Source organism: Pinus tabuliformis, chromosome 9 (genome assembly GCF_031772625.1).
Source record: "Pinus tabuliformis cultivar Carrire ecotype Pingquan chromosome 9, CPIR1, whole genome shotgun sequence".
In the NCBI taxonomy this organism is placed as follows: domain Eukaryota; kingdom Viridiplantae; phylum Streptophyta; class Pinopsida; order Pinales; family Pinaceae; genus Pinus; species Pinus tabuliformis.
In genome coordinates this window covers 127,441,718-127,454,166 of record NC_142307.1, presented here as the reverse complement: position 1 = coordinate 127,454,166, position 12,449 = coordinate 127,441,718, and the positions used below count along the sequence as shown (strand labels likewise).

At 40.2% G+C, this 12,449-nt stretch overlaps 1 protein-coding gene across 4 annotated transcripts in view; it reads left to right on the top strand.

The window, feature by feature from the left end:
* The window catches only part of LOC149147425 (uncharacterized), a 241,367-nt gene extending 233,263 nt beyond the window's left edge, over positions 1 to 8,104 (top strand). For all 4 annotated transcript variants that reach the window (XM_089439854.1, XM_089439856.1, XM_089439855.1 and 1 more), the window contains one exon: positions 7,319 to 8,104. In XM_089439854.1, the coding sequence (XP_089295980.1) occupies positions 7,319 to 7,790 (472 nt within the window). In that variant the 3' untranslated portion in view covers positions 7,791 to 8,104. The remainder of the gene's footprint in view (positions 1 to 7,318) is intronic.
* The last annotated feature ends 4,345 nt before the right edge of the window (positions 8,105 to 12,449 follow it).

Below are 12,449 nucleotides of genomic sequence, written 5' to 3'. Positions count from 1 at the left end.
TTGAAAGCTTGAAGTTGAAACTTTAAGATTGAATTTGATGAATCATGATTCATGAGACTCAATATGTTGCAGTTGTAATATGTATTTTACTAACTTGTGGACATGGTTGATGACGATTATAATTTCTAGATGATTGATGTGATATGGTTCAATGATCAATCTATAATTTTTAATGTTTTTTATGTCTAATTCATCATTCTACATGTTTTTGTTGACATATATGTATCAAAAAAAAATAAATATAAAAAATATATATATTTTTAAAAAATCGCTCCCGGATTCGCTCCCAAACCGGGAGATTCTGAAAATGGTCGCTCCCGCTCCCGATCCCAAGCAACATTGGTCCAAGCCCTTAAACAAAAAGTTAGCACATACTCTAAATAAGTAGAAAGATGACAAGGGGCAAGTGGTTCTAGCAAAAGTAGGAGGTCCCAAGTCAAAGTAAGATCTATAAGCCAAAGGGAGGTCAAATGAAACAATGTGTTCACTCAGGAGGAAAATGAGTAGCATTTGTGACCTCTCCAAGAGGTGTGTTAGGGTTTAAGAGGTCCTAAACAACTATGAAGAAAGCATAAGGGGGGTGTTCCCTAGGTGGGAGGACAATATTTATGGATTAAATCATTATTTTCTTCTTTCGAAACCCTAAAATGACTAAATCCTAATTTAGGAGGATGGAAATCTATAGATAAAGGAGGATTTCATTAAACGCTAAAGGCATGGTTGGCAGATTGGGAGTTCCCCTCCAAGTTTAGTTGAATATCTTTGGGAGGATTGAAATGAGTATGGGTTCAATGTGAGTTTTTCCATCTCTTCTTTTCATGGATGATTAGGGTTTTTGCAAGGATTTCCATGGTTTTTTTCTGCTGAAATGAATTTTGGGGAAGGGCAAGTTTGTCATATGCGTAGAGATTAGGGCAGAGGTTGTAAACCCTCCTTAATCCTTGATGTAACCTTCAATTATTGGAGGATTTGCTGCTGTAATTTTTGGGTTAGGTGAAGCCTATTCAGTCCTCTTGAACTTGTTGTGAAATCATATTTGAAGAACTGATGTGTTGTTTGCTGTTCGTTTAATAAGAAGGCTGTCCTACTTTGTCTAATTCATCTAGGGTTTCAAATTATGGCTGTTCCTTCTTTGTTTAATGGTTGCATGCTATTCTTGGTTGTAATTTCATGTTTGTGATGGTCCATCTTGTATAAGGGCTCTCACTTACTCTTGGATAATAAAAAAATTGTTTTGTTCCTCTTGATCTTGTTGTGAGATCAGATTTGATGAACTGATGTATTGTTTGCTGTTAGTTCAATAAGAAGACTGTCCTCCTTTGTCTACTTCATTTAGGGTTTCAAATTATGGCTATTCCTTCTTTGTTTAATGGTTGCATGCTATTCTTGGTTGTAATTTCATGTTTGTGATGTTGCATGTTGTATAATGGCTCTCCCTTACTCTTGCATAGTAAAAAATTTGTTTTGGACTAATTATGGAGCATCAGTGAATGGCTTAATTATGTTTTTTTCCATCATATTCAAACTCTCTTTCTCTTTAATATCAACTCCGTCACCCAATTTGATAGACACTGGCCTTGGTAGTCCACCATCACTTTCTAAAGAATATTATACACTTCTTCTGTAGTGTTTTCCCCCTTTGTGTGAGAGAAGAACTGCCCTGGACTGAGATTAAGAGTTGTGGTGACAATGGACAACCTTGCTAAGTGACCTCGGGGTCGCAGTTAGTTCAGGGACTTGAATATCTTTTAGGGCTAGTTCTTTGGAGGAGATTTTGTAAGATATATTTAGGAGGGCGACGAGTCTCCAATTGGTGATCAGCTTGGGGTGCCATGCTTGGGGATGAAACAAATAATTTCTTTTTGACATTGGACCTCAGTGATTGCTTTCTGACAACTTCCTTGTAAACATGTGGTACATATGGACCAAAAAATCCTATGTTGCCTTGTAGAGTTTGCACGAAGAGCCATTTAATCTAGGTGACTTATCAATGGCCATATCTAACAACTGACAAGGAAACTATCTACTCATTCAAAGTCAATCTCTGTTTACACATCCTGATAAATCAATATGATGACAGGTTTTCCTCCACTTTCAAGCTAGTAAAAAGTATTATGGTTCAACAAAAGTATTCCGTTTGGGTTTTAATAGTGTCCATGTGCTTTTGCTTGAAGTATAAATGGCCATTGCTTTATGTAAAAACATGTAGGGAGTTTAATTGATGTCATGGCAATTATAATAGCAGCTTTGAGTATCATAATATTTTGTCCACTTCTTTATCCAATTGCTTGTGTCTATATTTACTATAGATTTTGTTGGAAATACTGAGAGGGGGGGTGAATCAGTATTTATTTTCAATTGTTACTTTTACCAGTTAGATCACTTATATTTAGAACACAAAATGAACAATAAGAATAAATGCTTTTATTAATTTCTTCTTTACAATAAATCAAGTACAATATATGTAGGGCTCCAACCCTAGATGAAGACACCGATCTTCAATCTCCCAGGCTCCAACCTGATGAAGTTTCTAAGTTTACTTATTTAGAAACCCTCCATGCACTTATCTGATTTATTCCTACCTGCTTGTTATTTTCCTTTATAATGTAAACATTGAAAATAAACACTAGTGCATGCTCAACATATTATAGATCAGCAACTAAAAAGAAACAGAAACAAACACACCATATGACACCATTATTTTTGGACTAATGTCCCCGGAAAAACCCAAATGGCAAAACTGGTGCAACTATTTGAGGGTTTTCTTATTAAGCAATATCAGAGTACAATCTGGGTGTCGAAACTGGCCTACCCAACAGAGAATTTCCTTAGCAGTGATACCTCTCGGTTTCTGACAAATCTACTGGCTGAAACCCTGGATAATCCTTCTGGCATCTACTCAACACCAATCTGCAACAGAAACCCCAACGTCTGTCCAATCTGGATTGCGTCAGCCTCTCCTAGCCCAGCGCTGGCCCTGCATCAACCTATCTTGGCCTGCATCAGCCCCAGGAGGCCCTGCATCAGCTCTCTGAGCCTTTGCGTCAGCTATGCTAGCCTCTTTGGTGCTCTGCACAACATTTAGCTGCGTTCGCGTGGCCCTGTGTGAGCACTGGCTGCTCCTGTGTCACTCTCTTTGGCTGCTCTGCTGCTTTCCCGACACTATCTCTGCCTCTCTGTCTCTCTGTACTCAATGCCCCTCAGCTACTCTCTGATCACTGATTCTATCTCTCTTAGCAAACCCCGCTCTAGAGAATAGAATAACTAATCACTCTAGTGTATTCTCCAAGTGACCCCTCCTCTTATACTTTTCTTGTTGACCTATCAACGGCCGAGATTAAGTCCCTAATCAACGACTAAGATTAGATCTTTCTTGATCCATGTCTTTTGGACCATTCTAACACAAATTTATATATATTTTTTTCTAAATAAGACTATACTATTATTCACAGTAAAAGAGTAAAATTACAACATGGTGAGCATAGTGAGGCAGCTAGCCTGTGAGGAAGGCCGTTTGAAACAGAAAGTGTCCAAAACTAAGAAATTGGACGAGACTTTGTTTTGCAGTCCCACGCAGGGGATCCAGAGGAACACAAACAGCGAGAAAACACAACAGAAACAAAAGATTGACCTCGACACGATAGCAGAAACTAAGTTCGACACATTTAACAAAAAAGCCCTCTCAACTGGGCCGCAAAACCTGTTAAGAAGCTGCAAAGCTTGATTAAACATCTGGTATCTCCTCCACGATCCTGCACCAACCCCCTTCAGCCAGGTCCTGAGCTTGGGTCGCCTCATTTTCGTGCATGACCGGAGGAACAGGCGCCATTGGAGTGACATTGACAATGTTGCCCGATGGATCCATCTCTCGCGGTGAGCTTGCAATTGGCATCGGAGCACTGGGATCGCCCTCTTCTTGGGCTTCCTCTGCAATTGGCGTCGGAGCACTGGGATCGCCCTCTTCTTGGGCTTCCTCTAGAAAGAGGACAGAAACATGTGCAGTGATCCGTGGGCGATTAAGGGAACAGTTGAAGGTGAAGATAGCTGAGCCGAAGGAGGGCGAAGACGAAGAGCCTGGGGAGCTGGGTTCGAGAAATTGGCTGGGCCTCAGAATGCCCCCTCTTCCACTGCGTGAGCGAGGGTCCTGACTCGAGGCGGCGTCACCGGAGGAAGGGCGAGAAGGAGCGCCCCTCGCTGAGCCTCTGCGGCTGAGCATCCTTTGGCGGAGCCGAGGCATGACAACACCGTGAATGTTAACAGAACAAACAACAGGAGAGGTGCAACGCGGACCAAACACACAGGCCTGCGGACGGGTGCCCAAAGCCACAGCGGAGGACGGTGAAGTAGAGCCAGAGCCCAACCACCACGGAGACTTCGCACTAGCAGCACCCACAACCATCCAACACAGCACAAGAAACAACAGAGTGTAACCATGGCGGAAACTGGCTGATAAACATTTTCCTCTGCGTCGAGACCCTCCCGCCATAACTATGGCATTCATGGGAGCCGAGAGCCGATAACAATCAGCGCATGCGAGGAGGGACGGCGAATTAATGTTAACCTCAGACATTCCCTTACACTCTGATAATCCCACCTGCGGATGATCCTCCCTCCACATGGCTGGCAGGTGGCGTCTCGGCTCCGCCCACTCCAGTCCCATCGCAGTGAATGCGATTCTAAACACCCGCATCGGGGGAACACAAATTTATATTAATACACATTAATATTTTATTTTCTCTAAGTTTAGACTTAGGGACTCCATTAAAAATATTAATTATTGTCATATCTCTTGATCTATTTAGAATCTGCCCAAACCCTTTCTAGGTATTGGAGATCTCACGTGCCCCAACCTCTTCACCAAATTTCGTGGCTAGAGCACATCTGATGCTACCCCAAATCAACACAACCTGTATTTGTCAAGCACTGACTTGGACTTCGAAGGCTTCAACCTTGTCAATTTTGAGGCACCAACCTCAAGGGCTCCAACCCTATATCTAGTTCAGGCTCCGACCTAGTTTCTTGAGGACTCTGATCCTCTAGGGCTCCAACCCTATCCTCCAAGGCACCAACTTTGCCTTTTCGAGGCTCCAACCTCTCGGTCTGCAATCCTTACTTTACTTCGTCAAGATGTATTTGGTTATTCTTCACGGCTCCCAATGTCTTCTTCGACAAGCCTTGTCAATCTTCAGCTATGCCTTCCCTTAGTCTCCACGTCACATCATCAATGACAACCTTGTCTTCCTAGAAGGTATTGCCACTACTCTTCATGTCACCCAAATAAAATCTCCAATGTTACGTCATTATGGCTTCAATGCATCATGGTCTTCAATGATCTCCACAAATCTTCAATATGCTGCTTCACAAAGTTCTTCAACTCTGCCCTATTCTCTTCTCAAGAGAAGACTTCAACAAGCTCTATTTCTCCAATCCTAATAAATCAACACTTCGACCACAACAACTTCAACCATGACAACTACGGTAGCTTCGACCACGGTAGCTTCAACCATGACAACTACGACAGCTGCGATAGCTTCGACCACGACAACTATGGCAACTTCGACCATGGTAGCTTCAACCACGGCAACTACGACAGTTGCGACCATTACAACTATGACAACTGCGACCACGACAACTACGGTAGCTTCGACCACGGTAGCTTCAACCACGGCAACTACGACAGTTGCGACCATTACAACTATGACAACTGCGACCACGACAACTACGACAGCTTCGACCACGGCAACTACGGCAATTTCGACCACGGCAACTACGGCAACTTCTCTGCTCCTAGCTCGAACTTGTGGGAGACTATTTAACCCAAGAATAATTCCACAAACTTGTCTTCCTTGCTTTTCTAAGTTGTGACTGTTTCTCTACCTCTTGTCTTTTCTCCACCGAAAAATCTAAGCTTGAATGGATGCATTTAGGTTTATATTTATAGTGGTGTTTCCATATTCTGAAGGGACACATCTTTTTGCCAAGGGTTATGAGCCTACTCAAGTTGGCTTGGACAGTTTGACAATTTTTGACATATGCTGATTTCAAAAATTAATTTCTCTTCAACGGTAAGGAATTTGAGGGCGTGCAATAGCTCGTTAGAAAGACGAAAAGATTCCTCTACACTCCTATGCCAATCCCATCCTTAAATAGGGTCATTTTACCACCAATAAAATTATTTTTGTGAGACTGTCATTATTATTTTATTTATGGCAGCCATTAGGATTATAGTTTTAGGCATCCAATGTTTAAGGTCATCACGCTGATTAGGATTAGGGCTTCTTTAAAGGTATCATGGGCATCAACAAGATTACGGTGCCTTTTCAATATGTATTCATGGGCATCTTCATTTAAGGCTTCATCATCAATGATCTAAGGCTTTTCATGGACATTAGGGCAAGGGCTTCTTCATTAGGATTAGGGCTTCATATACATAGGCTTCCTTTCATGTATCTCAAGGGCATCATAAGTATTAGGACTTGCATCAATGTGTTAGGGCTAAGGCATCTTCTAGAGTATTATGGGCATTTAGATCATGCATCACCAATCTAGGGAATAAATGTACTTAGGGTTTTGTCATGTTGTTAGGGCAACATTATGAAAGGGTTTAAAGCATGTACACAAGAATATTTGCCATCTCCAACAATGCCATATTGACATCAATGACAACCTTGACCAACAGATTTATGTATGGATTTCTGTAATTATACTCGTTCCTTTTCTGTTTTCATTATCTATAAAATAGAAGCATGCTTTTAATTGAACCTGTCGATGGTCTCTTTTTATCTCTTTGGTACTAACATCCACCATCACTCTGGGACTAGTGCCACTTAGAGGTCCCGTGTTCTTTAGCGGCCCCCTTGTGATTGTTCACTGTGTGAATCCTTCTTAGTTTCAAGCTTACTTAAAAATGAAGTAGGAGTTTAGGAGTTTGTTCAAAGTTATTTTGACACTTCTTTCTATCTCATTATATCTCTCCAACTGTTATAAGAAAATTATTGACTAAATAAAGCTTCCTAGTGTTGTTTTTCAATATCTGAACAACTGATATAAGTGAAGATTGTTGTTTCTTAAACAGATATTCACATGACATATCACTTTTCTTTTCTTTTTGATTGCTAACTTGTTCTCAAGGAGTCATGTCTCGACTGCAGTGGGTTTATATTTTATTGCTCAAGCAGGAGGAATTCTGCTGATTTTATGTTATTTTCAATTTTTCCATAGATGCATTTGCCAGGCTTTAGCAAATCAGCTCTTTTTTAAAAGCAATTATATCATTGATATAGATTTACTAATACTATTCTTGACTAATTTTATGCAGAGATCGTAATTATGATAGGGACTATGATTATGATCGTGGTAGAGGAAGGGAGAGAGATAGGGACAGGGACAGAGACCGAGATTATTATCGCGATCGTGATCGTTTGCGAGATGGAAGAGACCATCCCCGGGAAAGAGACAGGGAATATCACAGAAGAGAACGTGAGAAGGAAAGAGACAGACATTGGGACAGAGAGAGACGCCGCAGCCGATCGCGTAGTCATAGTAGAGGCAGGGATCACAGAGATCGTGACTATGACATGCAGTCTGATTATAAGAAACGACACCGTAGTGCAAGTCCTCAGAACCGTAAACGAGTAGATAAAGATGCATTAGAAGGAGAGCAGAAGAAGAAGAAGGAAAAGAAAGAAAAGAAAGAGCCTGCAGCTGATGGAACGGACCATCCTGACCCAGAAATTGCAGAAGCCAACCGCCTGCGTGCAGCATTAGGATTAAAGCCTTTAAAGCTTTGACATTGTTAAGTCTGTCTTGCCAGATTTATTTGTATTGGAGCTTGGAAGAATTTAGACCGCTACATTGCCTTTAGGGATGTATGTTGAGAACACTTGGAACTCTATTATTGTCGCATGTAGACACCTAGTGACTTCCTTTTGGCACCTGTTTGGAAGGGACAACGGCAGGTATCTGTTACTAGGGATTCAAAGCATGCTTTTATATATGTATCAATCTAATTGGTGTGGGAAAGTTGTATTTTCCAGTGTCTATTTGAAATGCATATACAACTACAATTTCAAAGCAATGACTATTATCTTAATTGCTTTCTCAACATGCAGGATTAAAGTATTTGTTTCATGCATTTGATAGATTGAACAATAATCGACTTGGTTGTTTTAGTATGGTGGAAGGAACTTCAAAGATAAGTTCCTTAAGGAGTTGTACGGATTGTGGGCTTTAGATAATCTGATTGGCCAGTTTCTTTTATATACCTTTTCATAATGCTATACAGGTAACTTTTTAGAAGGTAACATCGTCTAGATGGAAAATTTAAATGTGGTTACAAGAAAACTGTTATATCTTATTAGGGGTATCTGTGATCTGTTGGATGGGTTTAAACTGTCAAGGAACATCGCCGGATGATGGAGGTGGTTATGCATTCACTATACATGAATGATAACATATTGATATCATAATTTCTTTTCGTAATTATGGTACATCTTCTTCTGGTTGAAAATATTATGTTTTCTATTAACAAATAAATTATATGTAGCATAACATTTTACAAAAGGTGGGTCCCATAAGAAGCCACCACTAGCAGTGGCATTGAGGACATCAACTGCTTTGATTACTAATTTCTAAACTACTATGAACATTTTCAAACTACTACGAATATATTCAAAATTCACAGCACCGTTTGATGCAAGTCATGAAGTTCACGAGTGAAAAAATTAGAGATGCCATCCTGTTAGGAACAAAATCAGGATTATAATCGTTAAAATCGTAAACGAAAGTTCTGAGCAGCTGCAAGCGTTGAGAAATCTAAGGGCAACAAGTGTAGGTGATTTCTCTTCTATGATAACTGCTTGTGATGTATTTTCATTTTACTTGATTTATCTTCTTTGCTTTGTTTTATTAGTGTTCTCTATCATCAAACAACTACCAAAACATAAAGAGCAATGAGACAAAGAACACAAGATATAGGTGATCAGCCAGGGCCAAAACCTTGCCACTCTTAGAGGAAAACCCACAAGAATTCTTCTTCTTATAGATTGTTCAATTGATGAATTCCAAAACTTAGACCCTTGACCAAGACTCCTCCCAGACCAATTCAACTTTGCCTCTTTTTGCTAAGTCAAATTAGATGCTTCTTCCTTGTCTTCAACTTTGGCCCTACAACACCTTGACTGCAACTTTGACCTCTCTTTTTGCAGCTTTTGCCTACCTGCAACTTCTGCAATTTTCAGCCCTTGCTTCAGAAACCCTAGACCACACGTGTGAGATGATGAAGGCAAAATTAACTGGTTTCTCTCCTTCCCTTGTCTTGAATTCTTCTCCTTGTGAATTTGGCTAGCAAAATGATCATTTCTTGAGCTATATCTTGACTTCATTCAATGTTTGCAATACCTTACTGCAAAAACCCTAGTTGCAGTGATGAGATGAATGGCTCAAAAGCTATACTTGAATACTTTGATTTTCTCCTTCCTTTTACTCGTTGCTCAAGAGGCTTCCTTACCCCCTTATTCACACTTCTTTTCTTGACATAGATGCTTGATTGATAATACTTGAATGAGGTCGAGTCCTCTAATATATATAGGCTCCTTACCCATGCTTGTAGGCCGACTTGACATAGTACCTGGGCCAACTTGCTTCTTTTGGAGGCTGATTTGATTGTAGCCCATAGACAAGGTCTTGGAGGGTCTTTTGACTCTATCTTTGACTTAAATAAATTTCTTTTACAATATGTAACATGCCCCAAATGGGTCTTTCATACATGACAATGACTTAATGACTTGTAGACTCAATGACAAGCCCTAGGAGCTCACAATGGGAGCTTGACCTAAAATAAATTTCCTTGAGCATGAAACCCATGCCTCAAGAACAACAATAATAAATTTATTTTTCTCATTACATAAAATCATGATTACATATGTCATTATGACGACCGAACCTAGTTACATATTTCAACAGCAAGAACTACTCTAGTGGCCACAGATCATGTTTATAATTATTTAGTTGCCTTTGCCACCCCTAAATTGATGGTTTGGGCTTAGGGGATTTCCTCCCTATCCATCTTATCTTGCACATTGAGCTTCCCAATTTTTGATATTGCCAATGCTGGTGTGGTAAACTCATCGTTTTGAGCTCTTGGGAGGAGGCTTCAACACCAACTATGATGGCACTCACTATGTTGTCATGGTTTGCCATGTTATTTATTGATGTTGAACATTAGGTTGAGATTGGGTCGCTGGTTGTGAAGAACCTATAGGAGGTTCTTCGTTCATGGTGCAAATAGCTTGTCCCAAGTATTCTGGGAATTCATAGATAATTGTTGTCCTAGACATACAATCTGCATGAATTTTTCTTTGCAAACTTGAGTTTTTTCCAGGTTTGCTTCTGCACCTGAGGTTGTGTGGCACAACCTTACTTCAGTTGCAGGGGCTTGGTACCTATGCCTACTACAATCAGACTACATTTGTTCACTTAAGATTTATCTGTAACTTTTCTTTAAGTTACAATCTATCAAACTAAGTCCTAGTCAATCATATTTATTCAAAAGTGGATATGCATCCAATCGTACCCTTTAAAACATCTTAGCAATACTTAGACATTGCAATGCATTATGAGGGACAATAATTTTCAATAACATAAACATTACTCAACACATATTTATGGTTGGGTACACAAGGCAAGTGCCATAACTTAAAACGGAGAATGTTACAATGTATGATGGAGGGGCACAAACAAATTTCTTATGGTTCATTTGTAGACTACAGACACGTGCTTACAAGAACTGTCAATCCAACCCTTTAGGCAACCATAGGTATACCTTCTGCAGTTCATATCTTCTTCTTCTTTCACTTAGCTAGTGCAATCCACCACATTGTGCCAACACCAAAACTTAGCACTATTGCAGAGCTCTTTAACCATATTTTTTAAATGACTTTTTGAATGATGTCTTAGTACCTTTGAGGTGTCCTTTTTTATATGAGACTTGCCTTGCACTTGTAAGCCCCTTAAACTCTAAGGTGGACCCAAGTGCCCCATTCTTCAACTCTACTACATCCACTTGACTTGTTTGTTTACATTTGCATCCAATGGTGTTTGGTCACAAGTGTGACATGTCTTCTCTTCCAAAGGTGCACCCACATCCAAGTGTCCCTGGCAAGGTGCACCTCATTGTTCCCTACAAGATTGCTCTAAGTGCACTTAGCCAATGTGTGTCTATCCAAGCCCACCCAACTAAGTATGCCCAATGGACATGATTTTAACTAAGTGCACCCATTCGGGTGTGCCCAAGTAATATGTAAGCTAATGGGTGCCTCTTAGCCACTTTGTCCATCATGCTTAGTGAATGCCTATAAACGAGATCATTTGTGATATTCTTCTTTTCCTTCTCTAACCAAGTTCCTTTCCAAGCTTCTTTGGTGTGTCCAAGTAATGCGAGTTGCCAAAGTTCTTGGTGCCCCCAATATGAGCAAGGGTGCCTAACACGTCTATGGTGCAACTTGCCAATGTGCAAGGGCATCCAAAACAGACTCTTCTAGGTATCAAGCCTCCATTGTGTCCATTCATGCTAGTGAATGACCACCAAGGTGATCATGCATCAGAGGTGCTCAAATCCATTCAAGGTTAGGGCCTTGCATGATCCCCTACTAAACACCATTGTAGTCTTCAACATCATCCTTGAGAACCCACTTCCCTCCAACTTTATTGCATAAAACCATGCATTTGTTTGTAATTGACTTCGCTAGCTACTCCACACTTTGATGACAAGACTTGTGATGCTCCTGTCTATTGCCAAATTCCTCTTTTGAACAAAGTGCCTTTGCCCAAATTCTACTAACAATGCCTCTTTGATGTCTTTTTCATTGTCGCTGACTTATATTGCAACCACAATTCAACCTCCACTAATAAGGTTGTCAAAATGTCCAAGGGTTGCATTGTCCAAACCTACTATTACACAAACACTTAGAGCGATATTTTCATGCTTCTCTACATTGGATCCCCTCAAGTTTTAAACTGGTTTAGTAGTTAATCTAACCATTATGTCAAATCCGTGAGAATACAATGCCCCATGTCCAAACTTTGTTTTCCTTCTATGTTTCAACGATTTTGTTTAACTCTTATGAGCCAAGAAAAAGATCTCCATCCTTGACTCAAACTATTAAGTCGTTACTAAATGGGATTTTCCAAGACACCTTTTTATAGGTGCACTAAGCTCCACTACCTACTCTTGGGTAGTGAGCCTCCTTGCCATGGGGTAATCAAAAGAAAATGGTAGGTTATTGCCAAGGTGACTGCTAATATTTGTACATCAAAATAGGCACATCCGAACCAATTTTGTTGGAAATAGTGAGAGCGGGGTGAATCAGTATTTCGTAAATTTCAACAATTCAAGTATCAAAACAATTAACCAATAACATCACATCAAATGAATGCAAGATATATATGAA